General features: G+C 41.2%; 1 protein-coding gene across 2 annotated transcripts in view; it reads left to right on the top strand.

Moving 5' to 3' along the window:
- The window catches only part of CUL2 (cullin 2), a 173,426-nt gene extending 165,242 nt beyond the window's left edge, over nt 1-8,184 (top strand). The window contains exon 21 of one of the 2 annotated variants that reach the window (XM_082257514.1): nt 7,558-8,184. In XM_082257514.1, the coding sequence (XP_082113640.1) occupies nt 7,558-7,689 (132 nt within the window). In that variant the 3' untranslated portion in view covers nt 7,690-8,184. The remainder of the gene's footprint in view (nt 1-7,557) is intronic. The other variant, XM_082257513.1, reaches the window with a different exon arrangement.
- Nucleotides 8,185-27,305: the final 19,121 nt, after the last annotated feature.

The raw sequence follows: 27,305 nt of genomic DNA, 5'->3' as shown, positions 1-27,305 counted from the left end.
TACGTATATCCAAAAATCAATCGGTCCTAATGTACTGCCAAACTATCATTTTTTTGAGGCCTGAAAACACCAGGACAGTACAGATATCCTCTTAATTACCCTTTAGTCCAAGATTTTTAGTAAGAGGCATGGCAAGTTTTTTTGAAGCTGTAATTTATTGTCACAATATTTTGGAAAATTACATTAATTTTTTTTTTTTTTTCACAATTTTATTTATTTTTGTTTTACAGTCACCAGTTTTTTTTGTCACCAGTGCAGTACAGCGTTATCATATAACTGGTGTGGCAGTGATCAGGGATGCGCATTATGATTGTTTGTTTATACCAGTGAATTTCACTGGCATAAGCAACCATTTTTACTGAATTACATGGTGCGGATGGGCTGTGATTGGCCTTGTCTGTAACGTGTTCCGTGTGACCAATCATCGCTGGCAACAAAATTGTACACTGTGGATGGCATGAAAGGTAGCCATCCATTCTTTACAATTGCCATGTGATCGGCTGTGATTTGTCGCAGCCATCGCATGGTACCAGGAGCGAATCTGTACACTGATCAGCTGTTTCCGATGGACACAGCCGGTGGAAGATCACGCTGCAGCGTGAAACAATCTAGGAGAACATCATATGACATCCAACTGGATCAATGAACCTCCTATAGCAAAATGACTACTGGGCGGGAACTGATTACGCAGGGGTCAATCAATTGCATTTCTAGAGAATAAAGCGATCATGGTGACCACTGCATGTGTAAGGCATTTACCCTATTGACAAAGTTGGGGAGAATTACCAGCACTGTTTCTGCATTAAAAAAAGGACACTCCCCACCTGTTGCTCCTGGAGAGACTTGCTTGTCTGCGGTTGTCCTCCTTGTGACCCTGCCCTTTGCAATTGTAAATTGATTATGAAATATAAATGTGGACAGATTTGTTGGTAGCCTTACTGAAAATTGGTGCAGTTAAAAGTGATTGTCTCTTATATACCTGCATTGGTATGTCATAGAGTAAAGCAAAGAAAGTGTGGACAGGGATAAATCATTGCTTACGCTACAAATATATTGTAAAATCACCAGGATTTATTTGTTGGTACCCCTAGAAAAGATTCTAAATGATTGGATCATACTGGTATTTTAAATAGTGATCGACCGATATCAGGTTTTTTCGTTACCGATACCGATATTTTGGCCAATGCATATCGGTATTGGCCGATAATTTTATACATTTAAAACAAATTTTTTTTTTTTGACAGGTACTTTTGTGGAGGGATCTGGGGGTTTTAACCACTTGCCGACTGCCGCACGACTATTTACCTCGGCAGTGAGCCCCTCACAGGCAAAGCGACGTAGGGCTATGTTGCTAGCCTGTAAGGGTTTTGGGAGCGAGCGCGCGCGCGCCGCCGGATGCGCGCTCCCACTCGGTCACGGACCCCCCCCCCCCGCGCGTGTGCCTGGCGGACCCGATGTCCGCCGGGCACTCGCGATCGTCCGTGACACTCGCGATCGCCGCCTGTCAGTCTCCCCTGTGTAAGAATGGTGATCAAACGGTTCTACTATGTAGGACCGTTGATCACTGTTCTTACACATCAAGCTACAGCCAATCACCGTTAGAAACACGCCCCTAGGACACACTCAACCCCTCCCTCTCCAATGCAGTTAACTCCTTCACTGCCAGTGTCATTTTTACAGTAACAGTGCATATGTATAGCACTGATTACTGTAGTAATGTCACTGGTAACCCCAAAAGTGTCAAAAATGTCAGTCAAGGGTCCGATCTGTCCGCCCCAATGTCGCAGTCCAGCAAAAAAAATCGCAGATCGCCGCCATTACGCGTTGAAAATAAAACCAACAAAAATTACAAAAATCTTTCCCTTTGTTAGTAAACGCAATAACTTTTGCACAAACCAATCAAAATACGCTTTTTGCGATTTTTATTTTTTTTTTTACCAAACATATGGTAAAAAAAAAAATTGGCCTAAAATGTTAAATTTTGATTTTTAAATTTTTTTTGGGAATTTCATATAAAAAAATGTGAAAAATATTGTTATTTTTGCAAAATTGATGCTCTTTTTTTGTTTATAGCGCATGATCAAAAAATCGCACAGGTGATCAAATACCACCAAAAGAAAGCTCTGTTTGTGGGGAAAAAAAGGACGCCAAATTCGTTTAGGTACAGCGTCGCACGACCGCGCAATTGTCCGTTAAAGTCATGCAGTGCCGAATCGCAAAATAGGCCCTGGTCAGGAAGGGGGTAAAATCTTCGGGGGCTTAAGTGGTTAAAGACCCCAAACCCCTCCTCTGCACTTAAAAGCATTCAAAACGCCAAATTTGGCTGTTTTAAATGCTTTCATTTTTTTGAATCTGGCACCAGACAGTACCTGGAAGTGATGTCACTCTTGACATCTCTTCCGGGTTTTTGCATGGAGACCCGATCAGAGCCGAATGCGGCTTTGATCGGGCTTTCGGCGGCCATGCAGGCTGGTTGTCCGGGTCTCCCGGTGGGATGGAAGACTCTGGTGAGCCGCGGAAAGTGGCGGGAGGGGAGGGGGAGAACATTCCCTCCCGCTCCTTGTAATGACAGCCAAGTGGCTTCTCAGCAGCAACGGTTGTCATTACAAGACAGCCGACCGTCAGCTATGGACGCTGGTACTGGGTTGATGACTCTAGCTGAAGGCATCACTCCGGTATATGCACTTTCTCTAAATATCGACAATATCGGTCACCTTGGTGGCTGAATCCGATATATCGGAGAGAGTGCATATCGCCCCCCCACCCGATATATCGACTTTGCTAATAATCGGCCGATCCCTAATTTTAAACTACCTGTTTACTGTATTATCACACATCTTCATTCTTCTAATCAGTCAGCCAGCCTATTTGAACAGAGAAAAGTAGTCACTTTGTTGTTTGATATCATTGTATGAACCACACTGAACATGGTCCAGAGAAAGCAAACAAAAGACTAGATTGATGAGCTCAGAAAACTAGTGCAGCATGTCAAAGTTTAAGGCTATAAGACCATCTGCAAGGGGCTTTATTTTCCTATAACTACAGTTGCAATTATAACTAAGAGTTTTTAAAAACCATGGGAGTGTAGCTGCTGTGGATGGCAGCTCGTGTAGAAAATCAACCCCAAATTAAACAGAAGGATGGTGAAAATGGTAGACAAAAAGCCAAGAAAAACCTCAGAGAGAAACAAGCTGAACTCAGGTCAGGGAACATCGTTTTCTGAACACACCATCAAAAAAGAAAGCTTTCATAATTAACTATCGTATGTACTGTGAAACATGGCGGCAGCCCAGTTATATTTTGGAGCTCCTTTGCTGCATCTTTCAAAGGGTGCCTTGACTCTGTACAGGGCACAATATAATCCTAAGACTGTTGAGTAATTGTGGGGCCAAACCCACTGCCCAGTGTCGGAAAGCTTTATCTCAATCACAGGTCATGGGTCTTCCACCAGGATAACGACCCAAAACACAAAGTTAAAAGCACCCCAAAATGGTCAAGAACAAAACATTGGACTGTTCTGAAGTGGCCTTCTATGACCTCCAATCTAAAGTCTGTCATACATCAATGGAAAAAGGGGAAACATGCAGTCAGGAGAAGGCAATCTTCAAACCTGAGCCAGCTGGGGCAGTTTGCTGAATTAGAGTGGGCCAAGCATACATGTTGGCAGGTGCAGATGTTTAAATGAGAGCCACAGAATTCACTTGTTTGCAGTGATGGCCTCTTATGGGTGATCAACAAAATATTCGGTTAAGAGATCATTTTTGTCCATTCCATTTTCATTAGTTATGTTATTTTAAATATTTTGTTAAATCACAAATCAAACACAAAATTTGATTATTATTAACCACTTGCCGACCGCCGCACGACTATCTACGTCGGCGGTCAGCCCCTCACAGGCAAAGCGACGTAGGTCTACGTCGCTAGCCTGTGAGGGTCTAGGGAGCGAGCGTGCACCGCCGGAGGCGCGCTCCCGCTCCCGCGTGGTCACGAACCCCCCCACGCGTGTGACCAGCGGACCAGATGTCCGCCGGTCACTCTGCGATCGCCGCTGCAGAGGGAGAAAGTCAGGCGGCTAATGTAAACAAGCCGCCTGTCATTCTCCCCTGTGTAGAAACTGAGATTACACGGTTCTACTATGAGGGACCGTTGATCACTGTTTCTGCAGCCCAAGCCACAGCCAATCACAGTAGAAAGTAAGCCCCTAGGGACACACACAGCCCCTCCCTCTCAAATAAAGTTAACCCCTTCACTACCAGTGTAATTTTGCAGTAACAGTGCATATGTATAGCACTGATTACTGCAGATCGCCGCCATTACGCGTTAAAAAAAAAAAACAACAAAAATGACAGAAATCTTTCCCTTAGTTAGTAAACGCGATAACTTTTGCGCAAACCAATCAAAATACGCTTTTTGCGATTTTTTATTTTTTTTTTACCAAACATATGTAGCATAAAACGAATTGGCCGAAAATGTTAAAAAATTTTGATTTTTACTTTTTTTTTTGGGAGTTTCATATAAAAAAATGTGAAAAATATTGCTATTTTTGCAAAATTGACGCTCTTTTTTTGTTTATAGCGCATGATCAAAAAATCGCACAGGTGATCAAATACCACCAAAAGAAAGCTCTGTTTGTGGGAAAAAAAGGACGTCAAATTTGTTTAGGTACAGCATCGCATGACCGCGCAATTGTCCGTTAAAGTCACGCAGTGCCGAATCGCAAAATACCCCCTGGTCAGGAAGGGGGTAAAATCTTCCGGGGCTTAAGGGGTTAAAATAACAATAATCAATGATGAATGCCAATTACTCTGGTCAGTTTCAAGTTATTTCATAGTCGTTTGTGGGTTTTCTTTTCATGGAAAGGTATTAGCAAATTTGGCCACATCTGTATTTTTGATAAGTCTGAGCTCCAGCTTTTTTTGCTGTATTTTGGTTAGCATAAGGGGCTTCATAGATGTAAGTGGGTTTGTACAATCTGAATTTGGCTGTATGTGGGTAAATCTAAATGTCATTCACATACATTTTGTAGTGCTTTATTTGTAACCAAATTACTCTAAAATATATCTTACGATGAAAGCCTAAGAAAATGATTTTAGCATTCATGCATTGTAGTATACTATAGTGCAGGTGTGTTGCATTGTACTGTAGGTGGGATACATTCACAAAGATTGTTACTACACTTGTGAAGTGAATGAGCCAAAAAAACTTTACACAAGGGGCCCGACATTTATTACATAAATATTTTCTTTAAAATATCTTTTTTTTTTTTTTTTTCCCAACGCATTTTTATTCTCCCAGAAGTCATTGCTGATGTTCCCAGCACTGAGTACTATGTACATCAACGGTCATTCTGTGATTATTATATACATCCAGTTGTGTTTAATATGCTGTAAACAAAACATTGTCCTCATCAAATATTCACTAACTGTATTTCCATAGGCAGCACAAAATGCATTCATAGGCAATCCATCTAGACACTGTGCTGTCAGTAACCATATGTTCCCATTACACTGCTATTATTTATGGAGACTTTTTACTAGGAAATACATTAGAGTAGTTTGCCTGTAATCTGCTCAGGTCACAAAATAAACAGCTGAGACACCTCAGATGGAAGCTACCCCCTGACCACCTTCTAGTTCCAGACTGTGACTGCACTGTTGGTGAATTAGGTTCCGCTTTACTGGGCTGCAATTTATAAACTGACTGCTTTCATCAAATTCTTCCCAGCCAAGTAGTGTAGTTTATTACCAATTACATTTTAAGGAGACTTTGTCCCTTGAAGGTAAGTAAACTGCTGCAGGTATGAGGTTCAAGCACCTAGCATCAAAAACAACTTCCCAAACATGGCCGTGCTGTGACTTTGACAAAGAGGTACTTACTCGAAACATGTCGTCGTGGCAACTGGGCATGGTTTGCGAGTCAAGCTGGCTCTGAATTCCTGTTTCATCACATCAGGTAGTGACGTCCTTCCGGTTTCCGGCTGCACGCATCCATCCCGCTCCGCTGAGCTCTGCAGCACAGGAGGTAGAAGAAGGAACTGTTAGTGCACACTGGCTGCTTCGGTGTGCTCCCCTCCCCTCGCTGCACAATCAAACAGCTCAAGCTTTCTCCATCAGAGAGCGGACCCCATCCAGCGGCGATGCTAGGTGTACACCCCCCATCCATCAGGGACTTCACATACCAGTTTGGATTTTTATTCTCAACTATCAATTTTCAATAAACTATATTGGTTCATGTTGGCTGTGGTTCCCCTATATCCACCGAGGCTAGCGCTGATCTCCTTGTATTCTGTGTACTTTTGTGCTGGTTCAGCACCTTTATTAGCAGCACCACAGGTGGAGTTATTATCAATCATCTATTGAGACTGCCACAGCTCCAGCGCTGGAATTTCTTTGGTTAGGCAGCACAAGCACTGTGCTGTTTAAGATGCTATAAGGGAAAAGGATCTCTGTTTTTTGAGTTGAAACATCTTTAGGGCCCTTATACACTAGGTGGACTCTGATTAGATAAGCAAGGAATCTGTCCACCGATCCCCTGCTGATCAGAGCAAAGCGAGTGGATGTCCATGTCTGCTCAGTTTCTGCAGAGTGCACATGGACAGAAACCGCTCTGCTCTATGGGAGGCCGGGTGTAAACAAACACCGCCTGTCCATTAACACATGGCTGCCCTCCAATCTGCTCTGCCTAGATAGAGGGGGACAGATACCCTTCTGTTTGTTTTTTAGCAGACTGAATCTGATTAGAGGTAGGCAGGTGTACATGGACACAAGTCCATTCACAGCCGCCAGTCCATAGGGGTAAATGGAGGGTCCACCTGAAAAACTGGCATTTGGATCTGATCGGACCCTTTGTGTGAAAAGGTCTAAATAAAACTATACTTCATACTACAGTGATTGAGGCCTCCCCCTCTTTTTACCTTTTTACTTGCTAGTTGTTAGTCTGCCACCATCCATCTGTATACAGTACTTATTAATGTTCATATTTGGACCCACATTATTAACATTTAGACAAAACTTTATTGACTTCTAAGGGACCCTAATTAGTTCCCTTAGTGTTTTTCTTTTTTTGTTTTTGCTTTTACCATTTCTATGCAAACTCTTGAAACTGTAGTTTTGGTTTGTAACGTAAAAAAAAAAGAAAGAAAATCTACCAGAAACCCCATTCTAGTGTCTTTATAAAATAAATCACAGATTAAATTAGTTTTATTTAACCTTAAAATTTTAGTTCACCCTAAAAAAATTTTTTTAACTCCTTAACTCCCTTCCCCTATCATTTTTTTTATATGGTTTCTATATAAACCTTTTACATTTGTATTACTTTTTGTAATGTTGAATTAAAGAGCTCTGGGGCTCTTGGAGGGTATTTAAAGTGTGGGCAAGCTTGTGTCCTTGGTTGCCAGGCTTTAGAGAACTTGGATAGTGTTGTGAGAATTTTTCATTAATCATGACCTACTGTAAGACGATTACTAAAATGAATATAAATGTACCTGTTGCTTATCTTTACATTTTATGTTCTCCTAAACCCTTCATTTTTTTCATGAGCTTGTCTGTTACTTCTCAGGTGATCAGCCAATCAAGAGCTCGATTCAACCCCAGCATCAGTATGATTAAAAAGTGCATTGAGGTCCTCATAGACAAACAGTATATAGAACGCAGCCAAGCCTCAGCAGATGAATACAGCTACGTGGCATGATGCCACTGTCAGATTGGAGTGTGTGAGAGGACGTCATTGCCGTCACAGTTTGGTGTGCTCCAGTTGGAAGAAGCAGGCCTTTGCCTCCATAGTTGGTCACCTGGCAGTCTCCGTTTTTCTGCTGTTTACAACATCACCAGTGCCACCAGTGTCATGAGCGTCCGTGAAGATGCCTATAAATATTTCCAGCTCATGCCATTATAACATTTCTTACAGCTCTACTAAAAGGAATGAGTGAAGTATTTCTGGAATGTGGATTTCTTTTTTTTTTTATTTTAAAGATTTTTTTTTTTTTTTTTTTGGTTGGGTAAAAATATTTTTTTCTCCCCTTCTCCACGTTTGCATTTGATGTGTTCATTTTTTTTTAAAGTATCTTAAAAGACTTAAAGTCAAAACTAAATATTGTAATATTACAAAAAAATAACCTAATAACTGTATCTACTTTAAAATGTACAAAAATGGCAAACATGATATTGCTGCTTGTCATATTAAAAAATAAAGAAATGTTCTGTGTATTTGTATAACTGATACAAAGGAAGAGAGGCAGCATTATGAAACTCAAGGCAAATCTAATGAATTTATATGTTCTATCCCAAATTTGTATAGTCTTATGAAAGACCTATTCGCTTCCTTATTTAGCGTTTCTTTCTCGTACATTAAGGCCTCTTTCACATTTGTGCTACCTGAAGGGCGTGCGACTTTTACACGACTTGTAGCAATGCCAGTGTAATCTTGAGGTCTATTGAGCTGAAGTCACGTCAAAGTAGGACCAAAGTTATGCAGGGACTACTTTGAAGTCGTTTTGACTTAGTCACACAGATATGAATGGTACTCAATGGAAATCATTGGGTATGACCTGTAATGCGACTTTGCAGTCCCAAGTTGCACAAGTGTGTAAGGGACTTTTAGGAAAATTGTGCAGTCAGATTGTAATATCTTTGGCCATGTTTAAACCGGTTATTTGTGTTAGAGAGACAGAGGTCGCCTGGCAGTTGCTGAACACTAATGCCTCGTACACACGCAACGATGATCGGCCGTCTTTTGTCCAGTGTTGTTGTGTTGGTTGAAATGTGCTCTAGACTGCAGACAAATTTTCTCGGCCAACAAAAACCAACTTCAGAAGTGATGTCATGTGCTGGTTTACTTTCCGTGTGTTTTTTCTTCTCTGAGCATGCCCAGTCTTGCTCATCAGATTTTTGTCGGCCGAAATCTGTACTGACTGACGGAAAATCGGCAGTTCTGTTGACGGCCAATAAAAATTTTATAGCCTGCACACCAGATTTTGTTCAGCCGAAAAGTCTGAGTAGGTTGTCAAAAGCAGCATACTAACAGCCAAAAATCGGCTGATCGGACGTTGGCCGAAAATTCACGGCCAACTATCGATGCATGTGTACGGGGCATTAGAAACTGGGAAGTGATATGTTAGGTGTAGAGTAGAAACTACAAGACTTCAGGGTATTTCTGGCACAAGCTAAAGAAAATGTCCCCTTACACGTTGCAATCTGTTTGCATGATCTGCTTTAGGTATACTATCTTTGTAGAGTAAAAATCAATCAGATTGAATAATAATTGCAATGGTTTGTTTAGGTAGCTTTTCAAACTACATGGTAAATCTAAAGAACATAGTACAGAGATTGTGAAGTCAGTTGGTAAACCTGTACAACCACTTTTTTTTTTTTTTTTTTAAATGTTTTGCTTCCTGAAAAACTTTTGGTGGTTTTGGTAGACTCCTTCAAACTGAAAACAAATATAATTTCAGAATCTGTATCATGTAGGAATCTTGGGAAATATGAAATTAATATTTATAATATTTCCCACATGCTGCAGGAATTCAACGGGACTAATAGTGTTTTTCTCCTAATTTCCATTTGTACTCTGTGTCTGTTGCATCTCACTGCAGTGTACAATAGTCAGTCAGCATTGATGGACTCCAGTTGTCCTGATCCCATTTTTTTTTTTCCATTGTGGCAATGTCCTGCTGAAACCCTTCACCATGTTCGTCACTGACCACACCTAGATTTTCAGGAAAGAAGTCCAAGACTGAATACAGAAAATGAATCCTTAGTGACATGTTGCATTTCATGGTCTTGTATACTGTAAGAAGTTTGTCAACCAGCTGACTGTAGTTTGGTCCTCTGTAGTTGCTAAGAAAATTCTCATCGACATCCTTGAATGCTTTCCAGATGATTTTCTCAGGCTTCCCGAACAGATCTTCGAACCGCTTGTCATTGATGAAGTATCTGATCTGTGGACCAACAAAAATGCCTTTGCTAATCTTGGGATCAGATATTCTTGGAAGCATCTAATAATGAAAGTCTTTGCTTTCCTTGCTCATCACTTTCCCAAAATGTTTGTTGTGTCAAGAAGTGGTTCCCATACCATGTTTTTGTCTTGGAACCAAATACTTTTGGAGTGGCCATTTCTTTTTAATGTTCTACGACCAGGCTGTCTCATTTGCATATGTAACAGTACTTGGAAAATCTTAGCTGCATTCCGAGCAACAGAGCCTCCACTGCCTCCAGGATCTCCACAGATATTCCAGTTGTACTTGGTGTACTCAATGACAGTTTTTTTTTTTTTTTTTTTTTTGTGTGTGTGTGCAGGCCATCAGATCTTGTGAACTGCCAAAAAGATGTTTTCTACAAAACGGTACGTAAGAGGTTCAATTACAGGTTCCCATGATAAGCAGCCAATAATCTATAAGATACACTGAAAAATCTGTAAGATATGCAGAAAAATGTTCAGGAAGCAAAAATTTGTTGTCCAGTGTAGGAATGAGCTAAGCCGTGCTTAGACACAAGTCTGCAACCCACCTGAGCTCTTCAGTGGGTAGCTGTCAAAGCCGACAACCAATCACAGGCAGTAGAGGCATTCTCCTGCACTGCATGCGAGGGGCATTCTGTGATGTAAGGTACGTCTCTGCTTCCTATGATCGGCTGTTGACTTTGGCAGCTTCCTGGCAGAGCCCAGCCACTAATTTTGTTAATTTACAACATCTTATATGTATGTAGCAAACAACTGAAACTAAATAATTATTCAAAGAGGTGGGAGTCATCGGTAAGAACAATATTGAAGAACTAAATAAAATGTGTGTGAACACGCCTGAGCTCATCAATGGTCCAGTGTAATGTGTGTGGCCAGCTTTTTGGTAAAGTTAAAAAAGATCTGAAACACAAAAGCGTGGAGGAAGGCGGGGGCTGATCTTTATATACAGCCAGGTCCATATATATTGGGACATCGACACAATTCTAATCTTTTTGCCTCTATACACCGCCACAATGTATTTGAAATGAAACAAACAAGAAGTGCTTTAACTGCAGACTTTGAGCTTTAATTTGAGGGTATTTACATCCAAATCAGGTGAAAGGTATAGGAATTACAACAGTTTGTATATGTGCCTCCCTCTTTTTTAGGGACCAAAAGTAATGGGACAATTGGCTGCTCAGCTGTTCCATGGCCAGGTGTGTGTTATTCCCTCATTATCCCATTTACAAGGAGCAGATAAAAGGTCCAGAGTTCATTTCAAGTGTGCTATTTGCATTTGGAATCTGTTGCTGTCAACCCTCAATATGAGATCCAAAGAGCTGTCCCTATCAGTGAAGCAAGCCATCATTAGGCTGAAAAAAACAAAACAAACCCATCAGAGAGATGGCAAAAACATTAGGTGTGGCCAAATCAACTATTTGGAACATCCTTAAAAAGAGAACGCAACGGTGAGCTCAGCAACACCAAAAGACCCGGAAGACCACGGAAAACAATTGTGGTGGATGACCGAAGAATTCTTTCCCTGGTGAAGAAAACTCCCTTCACAACAGTTGACCATATCAAGAACACTCTCCAGGAGGTAGGTGTATGTGTGTCAAAGTCAACAATCAAGAGAAGACTTCATCAGAGTGAATACAGATGATTCACCACAAGATGTAAACCATTGGTGAGCCTCAAAAACAGGAAGGCTAGATTAGAGTTTGCCAAACAACATCTAAAAAAGCCTTCACAGTTCTGGAACAACATCCTATGGAAAGATGAGACCAAGACCAACTTGTACCAGAGTGATGGGAAGAGAAGAGTATGGAGAAGGAAAGGAACTGCTCATGATCCAAAGCATACCACCTCATCAGTGAAGCATGGTGGTGGTAGTGTCATGGCATGGGCATGTATGGCTGCCAATGGAACTGGTTCTCTTGTATTTATTGATGATGTGACTGCTGACAAAAGCAGCAGGATGAATTCTGAAGTGTTTCGGGCAATATTATCTGCTCATATTCAGCCAAATGCTTCAGAACTCATTGGACGGCGCTTCACAGTGCAGATGGACAATGACTCAAAGCATACTGCGAAAGCAACCAAATAATTTTTTAAGGGAAAAAAGTGGAATGTTGTGAAATGGCCAAGTCAATCTCCTGACCTGAATCTGATTGAGCATGCATTTCACTTGCTGAAGACAAAACTGAAGGGAAAATGCCCCAAGAACAAGCAGGAACTGAAGACAGTTGCAGTAGAGGCCTGGCAGAGCATCACCGGGATGAAACCCAGCGTCTGGTGATGTCTATGCATTCCAGACTTCAGGCTGTAATTAACTGCAAAGGATTTGCAACCAAGTATTAAAAAGTGAAAGTTTGATTTATGATTATTAATCTGTCCCATTACTTTTGGTCCCTTAAAAAGTGGGAGGCACATATACAAACTGTTGTAATTCATACACCGGTCACCTGATTTGAATGTAAATACCCTCAAATTAAAGCTGAAAGTCTGCAGTTAAAGCACATCTTGTTTGTTTCATTTCAAATCCATTGTGGTGGTGTATAGAGCCAAAAAGATTAGAATTGTGTCAATGTCCCAATATTTATGGACCTGACTGTAAATGCCTCTGATGATCAGCTTTCCAATCACCTGCTGTTTAATATGTACACCACTGTTTATTTTTACCATTTAGTAAATTTCATATAATCGGTAACTTTAGAACTCCCTGGGGAGGCATAGAGAGTTAAATAGTTTTTTTTTAACTATCATGTGACTTGATAGTTAGGAAAATCTAACAGGGATGATTGATTCCTATAACCTGTCTGTACAGCATATGCCTGTGTTTTTGTTCAGCTTCATCTGTGGTCTCTTTCATAGCAATGGCAGCACACGCCCTTCCCTCAGGAGAGCGGAGTCCCGGCTTCGCTGCTTTCCAGCTCTGATGTCATCGCTGGCAGACTCACTCAGCAGGCATGTAATTCTCAGTATCATCAACCTGAGAGCATAGAGGAGAAGGATGCCGCTTCCAGGCAACACTCGGCTTACTTTATCTCATCCCTACTCAAGATTCTTGGAAATCCGCTGCGGTTTCTACTGTATTATATTTACTATTCTGTTTTTAAATTGTACCTGAATTTGGTGGGAAATGTGCTGGAAGGGATGCAAGTAGTCTAAAGCTGGCCATACACTAGTAGAATTTAGATGGAAAGTTTGTTTTAACCACTTAAGCCCCGGAGGATTTTCCTGCTAAAAGACCAGGGGGTATTTTGCGATTCGGCACTGCGTGACTTTAACGGACAATTGCGCGGTCGTGCAACGCTGTACCTTAACGAATTTGACGTCCTTTTTTTCCCACAAACAGAGCTTTCTTTTGGTGGTATTTGATCACCTGTGCGATTTTTTGATCACGCGCTATAAACAAAAAAAGAGCGTCAATTTTGCAAAAATAGCAATATTTTTCACATTTTTTTTATATGAAATTCCCCCCAAAAAAATGTAAAAATCAAAATTTTTTAACATTTTCGGCCAATTTGTTTTATGCTACCTATGTTTGGTAAAAAAAAATTGCAAAAAGCGTATTTTGATTGGTTTGCGCAAAAGTTATCGCGTTTACTAACAAAGGGAAAGATTTTTGTCATTTTTGTTGTTTTTTTTTTTTAACGCGTAATGGCGGCGATCTGTGATTTTTTTTTTTTTTGCGGTACTGCGACATTGGGGCGGACAGATCGGACCCTTGACTGACATTTTTGACCCTTTTGGGGTTACCAGTGACATTTCTACAGTAATCAGTGCTATACATATGCACTGTTACTGTAAAAATACACTGGTAGTGAAGGGGTTAACTTTATTTGGGAGGGAGGGGCTGTGTGTGTCCCTAGGTGCGTGCTTTCTACTGTGATTGGCTGTGGCTTGAGCTGTAAGGACACTGATCAACGGATCTACATAGTAGATCCGTGTGATCAGTGTCTTTACACCGAGGAGAATGACAGGCAGCTCGTTTACACAAGCTGCCTGACTTTCTCCCTCTCCCCCGCCGATCGCAGAGTGGCCGGCGGACATCGGGTCCGCCGGTCACACACGTGGGGGGGTCCGTGACCGCGTGGGAGCGGGAGCGCGCCTCCGCGGGCGCGCGCTCGCTCCCCAGACCCTCCCAGGCTAGTGACGTTAATTAACGTCACTCTGCCTGGCAGGGGCTGACCGCCGCAGTAAATTTACTTGCGGCGGTCGGCAATCGGTTAATGTCTGATTTTCTAATCATTGGTGGGGTCAAATAGAGGTTCATTTTTGATGAGAAAATTTGAAATGGCAGTATGGAATTTTTTTCTAGAACAAACAGATTTCTAACTCCTTAAAAATTATAAGAGTTCCTACGAGCAACCTTTTTATGGTAGATTTTTTAAAATTGCCGCAGACACGACACTTCACTTCTCATAAACAAGTGCAATTGAACTATTAAATGTAAAATAGTGTTGTGCAAAAATAAAAAACCTATTAAAAAAAATATATATATTGGTGATAAAATATGTGAATAAAATATTTAACTGGGTCCTATTTAAAATTGGATAAATCTCTGTGCTCAAATGAATAAAATAAATACCTATAATTCCTCAAATGTGTTCAATAAATATTTCATAAAACCAAAGTCCTTATTTAACCGTGGTAGTGAATAAATAGTGATTCATAAAACAATATAATAATGGTAATAAATGTACAATGTCACCGGTAAGAATGTTTGTGGTATATTGTTTACTAGTTGCACAAACATTCTTACCGGTGACATTGTACATTTATTACCATTATTATATTGTTTTATGAATCACTATTTATTCACTACCACGGTTAAATAAGGACTTTGGTTTTATGAAATATTTATTGAACACATTTGAGGAATTATAGGTATTTATTTTATTCATTTGAGCACAGAGATTTATCCAATTTTAAATAGGACCCAGTTAAATATTTTATGCACATATTTTATCACCAATATATATATATATATATATATATATATATATATATATATATATATATATATATATATATATATATATATATATATATATATATATATATATATAATATATAATTTTTTTTTTTTTTTTTTTTTTTTTATAGGTTTTTTATTTTTGCGCAACACTATTTTACATTTAATAAGATTTCTAACTCCTGTTGCACATGGGCTGCGTGAACAGCCAGCTTTGACAAAGCATTTGCAGAGCTTTTAGCAAGATTTGTTGAAGCTTTAAGTTTATGTGAATTGGATGCGGGGTTTCTCGCATCCAATTTGCATGTTGGGGGACTGTAACCGGCTCTCAATGGAGCTGGTTCACACAGCTCCGAGACGCCTGCGGAGCGGTTTGCAGAAGGGTTCTGTGTCTTCTGATCCGTTTCAGGCCCGAATTCAGCCAAAAATTTGGACCTGAAACGGTGAACAGGGACGCACCAAACCCCTGCTCCACACACACAGTGTGAACCCAACCTTAAAGTGGTTATATAGTTAGGTTTTTTATCTTAATGCAATCTATGCATTAAGATAAAAAGTCTTCTGTGAGAAGCAGCCTACCCAATACTTACCTGAGCCCATCTCTGTCCAGCGATGTCCATAAGTCCCACAGCCACTTGGGACTTTCTCTCCTGATTGGCTGAGACACTTTTGGCTCCCATGGCTATCAATCAAAGTCAGTTAACCAATAAGGAGAGAGAGTAGGTGGGGCCGAACCACAGCTGTGTCTGAATGGACACAGGGAGCTGCAGCTCAGGTGCCCCCCAGAGCAATCTGCTTGCTGTGGGGGCACTCGACGGGAGGGAGGGGCCAGGAGCAGCAGCAAGGGACTAAAGGGGGAGGATCTGGGCTGCTCTGTACAAAACCAACTGCACAGAGGAGGTAAGTATAACATGTTTGTTATTTGAAAAAAAAAAAAAAATTAGACTTTACAATCCCTTTTAAGGATCATTCAGCTCCAGTAGTAGCGCACTTCCATCATTTCAACCTTCTAGTCAATGTGTTTGTATTGAAAGAGAAAAGCTGCCCTGTGTTGGTAATTACCATTGTGCAGGTGTTCTAATATTAGCTTTATTACCATTCAGCTCCAGTTTGTAAGTGTTGGAAAAAAATCCTAATAGGGGAGCATATTGTCACTTTAAACAAGCTGCTAGCAGGTTTCAGCACATCTTGAAGCATGTCAAAAGCTTGCTAGCAGCTTGCTTAAAGTATAACTAAAGGCAACATTTCTTTTTTTTTACTTAATTTTGGAGAGGGATTGGAACATTTGTCAGTTTTTATTGTTGTCTGTGCCTTCATTAAGGAGATTCATCCTCTATAGTTACTGTTTATCATTATCGTTGAATGTAAACAAAAAGTAATAGAAGGGAAATATTCCAATGGGGAGACTAGTTCTGGTGACCTGTGGGTCCCCAAGGGATTCCCTTGATTTGCAGGGATTTAATCTAACTTCCTGTTTGGCTATGGGACAGGAAGTAAAGAGAATTCTCTGCAATAGGGCACATATGGCAGAAAAAAAAAATCTGACAGGGGTTTTAGCCCTCCCCTGCTCTATCCAAAATTGAAAAAAAAATTTCCTATAGTTTTATTTTAAAGAGGAAATCAACAATTTTTCACTTGGAAAGTCCTATCACCCAAAAATCGTTTGTTAAAAGCAATCGTTTTTTAAAGTACTTTCGAACGAGTCATCGAATAGGATGAGAAAATGTGGACGAATATTCATACAAATGTTTGTCTGAAAATCTGGTAGTGTATATCCAGCTTTACCTGACTTTCCAACAAGCTATACCCAAATTAAAATTTACGTCCTTTTTTTTCCCCCGCAAATAGAGCTTTGTTTTGGTGGTATTTGATCACCTGTGCGATTTTTAGATTTTGAAAAAAATGGCGACAATTTTGAAAGAAAAAATATTTTTCACATTCTGATATATAACATTCCTCAAAAAAATGTTACAAATCAAAATTTTTTAACATTTTAGGCCAATTTGTTTTCTGCTACATATTTTTGGTAAAAAAAGAAATCGCAATAGGCGTATTTTGATTGGTTTGCGCAAAAGTTACTAATTACAGGAAAGATATGTAATTTTTTTTTTTTTTTTTTTTTTTTTTTTTTTTTTTACTAGTAATGGCGGCGATCTGCGATTTTTTGCGGGATTATGACATTGCGGTGGACAGATCGGACCCCTAACTGACATTTTTGACACTTTTGGGGGGACCAGTGACATTACTACAGTAATCAGTGCTAAAAATATGCACTGTTACTGTAATAATGACACTGGCAGGGAAGGGGTTGGTGATCGAGGGGTTAAATGTGTGCCTCATGCTTAATGACCTGTGTGGGGGGAGGGGGTTGTGTGACACAGATCGCAAGTTCAGCTATGCTGAATCCTGTGATCTGTCACAGAGAAGATCCGCCCGCTTGTGTAAACAAATTTTCTCACTGTTTCCTCGACGATCGGGGAAGAGAGACGGTGATCGCCGTCTCTCCTCCTCTGGCCCGACTCCCGCTGTGTCTAAACACAGCGAGAGAAAGCACCTGGCGGCGCGTGCGTGTGCGCCGCCGAGATAGGGAGGAGTCCAGTGTCGTAGATCTAGATCGCTAGACCCAGGGCTGCCACCTTGCTGCAGTAGCAGCAACGTAAGTGATCCTTGTGTGGTTAAACACAAAAAAATTCCAAATATAAAAAGGATAATGAGCTGATCCACAATAAATTACCATAAAAATAATATAAATTTATAAATTAACTTGGTATTCGTATACATGATGTTATATGGCATATAGAAATGCATAATTACAAAGTATATGGCAATCAAAAGATTCTTAATATCCTATGAATCTATGCGATTCAAGGATCAACGTCCACTTCCTCAGGAGTAGATGTAAGACAATTGTCGAAAAGAGCAAGAAGATGCCAGAATAATGATCTTGTATACAGAGTAGATGGCTCCCCAAAAAAAAAGGGGGGGGGGTAAGGTTATTTTGGAAGATAGGCCAAATACTTACAGGTCAGCTCAAAAGTAGGCCCAGCAGAACTATGAGCAGAGGGTGCTAGGGGACATCTAACCCGGGGGCTGTGGCAAAGTGACCCACACAGACCACAGGGGCAACTAGAAGGCAGACAAAGTTTCCAGCAGGGACGGATCCATAAAATGTGTGAATTGGTGATGGCACATCTAGCCAAAAACTACCTATAAAAAAATATTAAAGTAGAAGTCCACCCTAATACTAAAACCCCTGCATCTACAGACATCCACGATCTAACACTAACCTATCTAGCCCTGTAAAGAAGAAAAATCAGTATACATACCTTTATTGAAGCCGATCCCATGCTGAGCTGTCAGCGGCGGCTTTGCTGTGGAGGCGCGTGCAGAGCAGTGTTAATTTTGGCAGCAAATTTCAATTTAGTTTTATTCTTAGTCTTAGGACTAAAATGGCATTTTAATTTTAGTCCCATTTTAGTCTTCTGCAAGTGTTTTAGTTTTAGTCGACTAAAACTCCAGTACATTTTAGTCGACTAAAACTAATTTTAGTCATCTATATTCGAATGGGTGTATTTCAATTGTAATTTGTAATGCATTATTTAAGCATTTCACTACAATTTCCAAACTCATTATATACTACTGCTGGTCCTGGAATGAAAAATCTAATATGTTATTATTTATGGTATTAAGCTTTGAGCATGCACCAGTGTTAATTTTGGCAGGAAATTTCGATTTAGTTTTAGTTATAGTCTTTTGACTAAAATGCCATTTTAGTTTTAGTCGTATTTTAGTCATCTGAATTGTTTTAGTTCTAGTCGTATTTTAGTCTACTAAAATTGTGTTAATTTAGTCGACGAAAACGTTTTAGTCGGTTTTAGTCGACTAAATTAACTGGTGCAGAGGACACAGCTGACAATGGAAGCCCCATAGTAAGTCTGTGGGTGACGTCACTGCCCATCCAATTCACAGCTGTTGTCAGCTGTGTCCTCTGCAGAGCTTCCACCCGCTGGAGACCGGATCAGATCGGCTTCAAAAAAGGTATGTGTACTGATTTCTTCTTTACAGGGCTAGGCAGGTTAGTGTTAGATCGTAGATTTCTGTAGATGCAGGGATTTTAGTGTTACACTTTAAATATGTATCATATGTAGTGAGTTAAGGATGCTACTTTTCCTGCACTGAAATTCCAAAAAAATGTTTCCATACCACCTGAGCTCTTCTGCCTATGTTATGGAGAGGGGGAGGTGCTCTGTAGTCCAGCAGAGAATAATGGAGCAGGGCTGATAACCTTGGTATATATTATACTATATGAATAGAGTCTACTGCAGGGCACAGTGTCTGTTGCCACTGTACTGCAAATCCGCTGATCGAAACGGTAAAAGACTGCATTCCTGAACCTCTGATATACAGACCTGTGCTCTACGATAACCTCCATTCAATGCAGAGATGAGAAGGGGCCCACAGATGACCGCAGGCAGCACTTCATCAGTGCAGAAGAGTAGGTCTTACCTTGGACCTTTACATCTAGGTACATACACCCGAAGTACATATTTATTTAACAAACTAGAGAAACCTAAAAGCTGCAATGGCTGACCTCTCCTGAAAATGCTGGTTGAATGACGATCACTGCTCCCAGGGCCGTCTTTAACAGTGATTGGACCCTGGGCAGACATTTTCTTTGGCTCACCCAAATTTACTTAACAACTATTTGCAGGCAGGGTGAGCTGAAGGGGCAGCTGCTTTGGGCCCCCCAACAATGACTGGGCCTGGGGCAGCTGTCCCTTTTGCCCTGCGTTAAATATGGCCCTGACTGATCCTGCAACTTCAAAACTTTGAGTTGCTAACCTGGCACAAGTAGTAGATAAGGAGGTTTGACTTGGCTAGCAGAATGCTTGTCCAGGTCACTGCATTGAAGCCTTAAGCAGCCAGGCAACCAGCATTTTCAGAAATAGGCCAGCAGTGACAGCCTCTGCCTTCGTCAGCACAGGTTCTGTTAAATCTACATGGCTCAAGATGAGGCGAAGAAGCAGCTAATGCCAGATAATACATTCATGATGTTTCTGCTCTTTTACCAGTGACATCATTCGTTTCCAGCATGTGCTTATCATAAATCGATGATGTCACTACACATGGATACAAGCTGTAAATGGTATTCCCAGTATGATAGTGAATTACATGGATGTATGAGCTGATTCATAAAACTAAACATGACAACCTTCCCGGTGATGAATCATTGGAAAAGCCATGTTGGCTGTTCTGGTGGATTTTGTATTGTCCCTGTTGGCGCATTACTGCCAACATTTTAAAATGGTTTTCAGGGAAAAATATCTGCTACATTTGTGTGTTTTAAAGTATACCTATGATCATAATGTAAAATGATGTATTCATTTCTATGCTGTTTTTTAATTATTTCTAGCCTACTCCTATTAAAGTGGTTGTAAACCCTTACTATCCCTATAAAAGTTGCACCTGTTTATCTGCAAACTTCTCTTCTCTTCATCCGTTTAAACTCCAGAGCTGATTGGAGTTAAAGGACACACCCCCTTCACCAGTGGCATCAGAATGGGGGGGCTCACTGGGGCTATAGCCCTGAGTGGGCCCCAAAAAGCCCCGGTTCTCGTTTTGCTTATTTAAAATTATTAGCCCCAATGCCTGTGGTTGGCCGGGAACTTGGGGCTACATACCTCAGCAGTGTAACATCTATCCAGCGCATTCAGTGATTGGTGGGCAAGCTGGGGGTGGCCGCAATGAGTGTGAGTGGAGCTGTCAAATTGATGTCGGGGGTGGGCGGGGCTCTGCTCCTTTGTCTCGTGTAGACAAACAGCCACTGGCCGGGGAGGAAGGTGGCAGGGGGCGGGACCAATTGTAACTGCTGTATGTGCACCCATAGCAGTGTGTAATAAACCTGAATTATACACCACTGTGGGTGCACATGCAGTAGTTACAATTGGTCCCGCCCCCTGCCGCCTTCCTCCCTGGCCAGCGGCTGTTTCTCTATGTATGGGACAAAGGGGCAGAGCCCCGCATATCGGCCCCGTCCATCCCCGACATCAGAGCTTTAATTTGACAGCTCCCATCACGCTCATTGTGGCCACCCCCCCCCCCCCGGCTTTCCCACCAATCACTGGCTCTGCTGGATAGATGTTACAATGCTGCATGTCCTGCTATAGGCTGCACTCATTTATGTTCCATGTGATGCCACCATTCTTCCCTCGGCTCCTTTATACTGCTAATCAAGATTTTAGGTTTAGTGTGCTATATTTAACTAATTCCGGAACCTTGTTCTCCGTACAACGCAATGCTAAACCTTGCACTCTGTAGGAAACGCACTCCTGAACCTTGCAGTCTGTGCAACGCACTCCTGAACCTTGCACTCTGTACAACGCACTCCTGAACCCTGCACTCTGTATAACGCATTCCTGAACCTTGCACCCTGTACATGCAGTCCTGAACCTTGCAGTCTGTACAATGCACTCCTGAACCTTGCACTCTGTACAATGCATTTTTTTAAATTATTGTACTAGGGTTTGTGTCCTAAAGTCTCCAGCTTACGGCACAGCAATCAAAGATTTTTTGTAAGTACAATGAAGTGTGTTTTTTTTTTTTAAGCATATGGCCACACCCATTTTTCCAAGCTACGCACGCCACAGGTCATTTTCTCTCTCAAGTGTCCCTTATTCTGAAGTTCAAAAGTTGGGAGGTATGGGGCTATAGTATGCAGTTTGCACACCAGCGCTGAATAGAGAGCGGGAGCTGCCGGAGTTACCTTTCAGAGTTACCCAGCAGGTGATTGGTTGCTAGGACCACCTAGCAACCAATCACCTGCTGAGTAACTTGGAAAGTTAACTCTGGCAACTCCTGCTGTCTATTCAGTGCTGGTGTTTCTGTCTCCAGGTTTTGCCTCTTGTCTGCTCCGATCTCCTGTGTCTCCCCCTCTGCATGCCTGAATCAGGTAGGAAGGGGCAGAGCTATGGGGGGAGGGGGGCTGTGTAATGCAAAAGGGGTCCAGAGGTGTGGGGGGGCTGTGTAATGCAAAAGGGTTCCAGAGGTGTGGGGGGCTGTGTAATGTTAAAGGGTCCAGAGGTGTGGAGGTTTTCGTGAGCTTTTTAGGCGCCTTTTTTATCGCCAAAGCGCTTGAAATGCACCTCAGTGTGAAAAGGCTCTTAATGTTTCTTTGCTGTAGCTTGGCAACTTGAAGTTTCAGCTCCCTCCTCCCACCATGTCCTATAGGATTAAGGTCTGGACACTGGCTAGGCCACTCCATGACCTTAATGTGCTGCTTCTTGACCACTCCTTTGTTGCCTTGTCAGTATATTTTGAGTCATTGTCATGCTGAAAGGCCCATCCATGACCCATCTTCAGTGTTCTGGCTAAGGGAAGAAGGTTCTCATCCAAGATTTTACAATATGTGCCTCATCCATTGGTCCATCAATGCTGCAAAGTCAGTCTGTACCTTTAGCAGAGAAACCGCCCCAAAGCATCATGTTTCCACCTCTGTGCCTGACTGTGGGATGGTGTTCTTAGGGTCAAAGTCAGCATTTTTGTTCCTCCAAACAGGGCGAGTCCCCCTTCTCAAAAAGGCGCATGTACAGTCATGCCAATGAACATCTAAATGATTCAGAGAAGGATTAAAAGAAAGTGCTGTGGTCAGATGAGACCAAAATTGAGCTCTTTGGCATTAACTCGACTTGACTTTGAATCATTTAGATGTTCATTGGCATGACTATACATGTGCCTTTTTGAGGAGGGGGACTAGTGGTGTTTGGAGGAAGAAAAATGCTGACTCTGACCCTAAGAACACCATCCATACAGTAAAGCATGAAGGTGGAAACATGATGCTTTGGGGCAGTTTCTCTGCTAAAGGTACAGGCCAACTTTGCTTCATTGAGGGGCCAATCGACGGGGCCATGTATTGTAAAATCTTGGATGAGAACCTTCTTCCCTTAGCCAGAACACTGAAGATGGGTCATGGATGGGTCTTCCAGCATGACAATGACCCAAAACATACCACCAAGGCAACAAAGGAGTGGCTTAAGAAGAAGCAGATTAACCACTTGCCGCCCGCCCAGTGGCAAATAACAGCGGAGTGGTGTGGCTCTCATTCTGGGATGACATCATATAATGGCGCACCAGAAGGGCCGCTCTCGCACGCAAACACGAATATGGTGTGACACAGATCTTGGTAAGGAGCCCCTTTACCCATGTGATCGACTGTGTTCAATCACAGCCGGTCACATGTATATGCGGAAGTGCCGTTTATCGGCGCTCCTCGTCCCACACTGTCAGTGTGTGTGGCGAGGAAAGCCAATCAGCAGCTCTTCCTCTCAGTGCCCATCAGTGAAGCCAGTCAGTGCCTATTCATCTGTGCTGCCCATCAGTGCCACATACCAATGTAACCTATAAGTGCCTATCAGTGCCACATATTAGTGCTGCCTAATCAGTGCCCTTCAGTCCCGCCTCATCAGTGCAGTCTATCAGTGTCCATCAGTGCCACCTCATCAGCGCACATCAGTGAAGGATAAAAATTACTTATTTACAAAATTTACTGACAGAAACTAAGAAAAACTTTTCAGAAAATCCCAGCGGTGATTAAATACCACTAAAAGAAATCTCTATTTGTGTGCAAAAAAAAAATGATAAAGATTTTGTTTGGGTACAGTGTTGCATGACCGCACAATTGTCAATCAAAGTGTGACCGTGCTGAAAGCTGAAATTTGGCCGGGTGAAAGTGCCCAGTAGGCAAGTAGTTAAGGTCATGGAGTGGCCTAGTCAGTCTCCAGACCTTAATCCTATAGAAAATTTATGGAGGGAACTGAAACTTCGAGTTTCCAAGAGACAGCCAAGAAACCTTAAGGATTTAGGGAAGATCTGTAGAGAAGAGTGAACCGAAATCCCACCTGAGATGTGTGAAAACCTGGTCACCAACTACAAGAAATGTCTTACCTCTGTGCTTGCGAACAAGAGTTTCTCCACCAGGTACTAAAGCCTCGTATACACGCAACGAATTTCCGCCGACCGTCCGTCTTTTGTCCAGAGTGGTGTTTTGTTGGTTGGAATGTGCCTAGACTGCACATGAATTTTCCCGCACGACAAAATTCTACTTCAGAAGTGATGTCATGTGTTGGTTTGCTTTCTTTGTGTTCTTTCTTCTCTGAGCATGCCCAGTCTTGCTCATAAGATTTTTCCCTGTCGAAATCTGTACTGACTGCTCGAAAATGGGACGTGTTTTGACGGAGGACAAAAATTTTATAGCCTGCACACCAGGATTTTTTTCGGCCGAAAAGTTGGGAGTCGGTTGTCGGAAGCATCATACTAACAAGCCGAAAATCGTCGGATCGGTCGTTGGACGAAAATTCCCGTCCGAATTTCGACGTGTGTGTACGGAGCTTTGGTAATGCTTGGGGATCAAATACTTATTTTTACTCACTGAACTGCAACTCAATTTATAGCATTTGTTTTATGTGTTTTTTCTGTATGTTTGGTTGATATTCTGTCATCATTGTCATATCATTTAAAATACACCTATGATAAAAATATAGACCCTTCATTTCTTTGTAAGTTGACATACTTACAAAATCTGCAGGGGATCAAATTTTTTTCCCCACAGTATACTGTATTTAATTCCTGTCCTGTTGTGGATCTTAGCTTCTGAGCTATGCAGTCTAAAATGACTAGAAAAACCACAAAACAAATTTCTTGCATGCAAATAATGCCCTATAAGATTTTTTAGGTGCAAAAAAATCATAAATTCAATCTTGTCCCTGTTAAAAAGAAAAAATGTATTGATGCTCTTGAAAGCTGTAGAAAATGCTGCACATTTTGGAGATATTTACTTTGCCTACAAGTAAGCCTTATTATAGGCTTAGCTGTAGGTACAGATGAAAAAGTGGACTTTACTACAGCTTTAAAACCACCCTTAAATGCTCTATGAACATATTCTAGATCAGGGGTCTCTAAACCTTCTGAACAAAGGTCCAATTTACTATCCTTCAGACTTTAGAGGGGCTGGACTGTGGCCAGTGCGAGTAGAAAATGTTCACCGACCTATCATCGGTGTCCATAAGAAGAATAATACCCCATTATTGCTGTCAGTAGGAGGAATTTTGTCCCATCATTTGTGTCAGTGGGACTAATCATCCTTTATCATTGGTGACAGTTGGAGGAATAGTGCCCCACTGTTGGTGTCATTGGCAGAAATTCAGCCCTATAGCTAATGTCAGTGGGAGGACTAGTGCCCCAAGGGCCAGATATAGGCAAGCAAAGGCTTCATCCAGCCCCCCGCCGCAGTTTGGAGACCACTGATCTAGACGTATAATGGTTCAATGCCTCTCAAGCCTAATCCAACACTTATATTTATCATTTAACATGCATGAATTACTTACATTATCCTAAGGTTGCAATTGTTCAACAAAGACTAGAACTTTGAAGGATCTCAACAGGTTTCATGAACAATTCGCTTCTCTGGTCCAAAAAAAAAAAAAATGATAATGAAATCATCATGATGACGTCAGAGTCACGGCATGGATCTCTCAATCAATGGCATGCCATCCACTAAGAGCGCAGTGTGCATGCACTGATGACATCACTGGCGCTTCTAAAGTAAATATCTTCTAAACGATGCATGTTTACGAGATATTTACTGTACCAACAGGTAAGCCTTTTAATAGGCTTAAAAAAGAAAAAATAAATAGACCAAAAAGGTCCACCCTGCGCATATGTGAGATAGATTAATAGGTGTATTTAAATAAGTAAAAAATTATATAAAAAATATATATGAAAAAAATCCTTAAATACTGTAGCTGATGCTCATCAACAAGTGAAAAAATAAGTAAATATATAAACACAGCGCTAAACAGTGATACAAAATTAATAGCTTAAATAAACCAGTGACTTATACAAGATTAGATAAATAAATAAAGTGTCCAAAAAAAAAATATATATATATATATAAATTATAAATATAAATACAGAGAATCGGAAATTAGTGGTTATAAATAACCATTGTGGAATTTATCCGTAAAGCACTTGGGAAGCACCTTTATTTATATATATTTTTCACCTTTTGCGCCAAAGAAGTTTCACAATGGACATTTGTGTTTTATAACACGGAATTTATGTGTATATATATATATATATATATATAATTTTTTTTTTTGACACTTTATTTATTTATCTAATCTTATATAAATCACTGGTTTATTTAAGCTATTAATTTTATATCACTGTTTAGCACTGTGTTTATATATTTACTTTTAATAGGCTTGTCTGTAGGTATAAATCAAGAAAAAGTACAAGGAGGTGACATTAAGGCTGGTGGATGAAATCACAGTTAGGTTAGGTTAGTCCATTTAACATGGTTTCCTATGCTACACGTTCACATCTATGCATTTTTTCAGCCCCTGTGTTTTTGGAAAGGTTCAGGGACTTTTTTCACCGCAGCAGATTGCATTTTGTGTTTTGTTTTTGATGCGTTTTTACATGCCCTTTTTATTTTTTTCTCCATACGAACCTGTGAATAGCCGGTTGTTAAGGAGCAGATGGCTGCCACGTCTTTAACAACTGATGAGGGTTCCCCGCTGACCGTAGAATGTAAAAAAAAAAAAAAAAATTGCTGGCAATAAAAAAAATTGGAGAAAAAAATGGCGTGGGCCCCCCCCCCCCCCACCCCCAAGGCATACCAGGTCCTAAGTGGAACCCCACGCCAATCTTTTTTTAAAAATGGCGTGGCGTCCCCCCAAAAATCCATACCAGACTCTTATCTAAACATGCAGCCTGGCAGGTGAGGAAAGGGAGGGGCAAGCAGCGGCCGCTCGCTCCTTAAAGCGAAGTTCCACCCTCTTTTTCTTCTTTCCGGATTCCTGTGGGGAAAAGCATGTTAAAAAAGAATTGGACATTTTTTTTCTTTGGGGGGTCACTTACCTTATTTTAGGGGCATCTCTGTCTGGTTTCCTCTTTCTGCAGCCGCAGCCCGGACATCACTTCCGGTTTCGCATTGCGTCCTGGGAGATGTGAGTCATCAATCCCAGGATGCAATGGGAATGGCCGGCCGCTACTCTGATTGCCAATACAGCGCATGCGCGAGATTGCGATCGGCATTCTGGGAGCCAGGAACCAGGAAGAGGGACACAGCGGGGGACACAGCGGCTTCAGACGCCTACACCAGAGATGACCGCGCTCTGCAATCAATTTTAAAGGTAAGATTTTATCTAAATTCAATTACTGTCCTGTACTGCAATATGGGGTTAGTGTTAGTGTAATTGGCGTTCGCTTAGGATTAGGGGGGTATTTTTATCTAAAAAATGTTTTTGTGGCCGGAACTCCGCTTTAACAACTGGCTATTCATAGTTTGTTAAGCAGAAAAGAAAAAAAATGGATCAAAATGTGTGGTAACAAA

The sequence above is a fragment of the Pelophylax lessonae genome, assembly GCF_965119305.1.
Source record: "Pelophylax lessonae genome assembly, chromosome: 5".
In the NCBI taxonomy this organism is placed as follows: Eukaryota; Metazoa; Chordata; class Amphibia; order Anura; family Ranidae; genus Pelophylax; species Pelophylax lessonae.
Note: the sequence above shows the minus strand (reverse complement) of the source record. Positions and strands in the feature narration are given on the sequence as shown.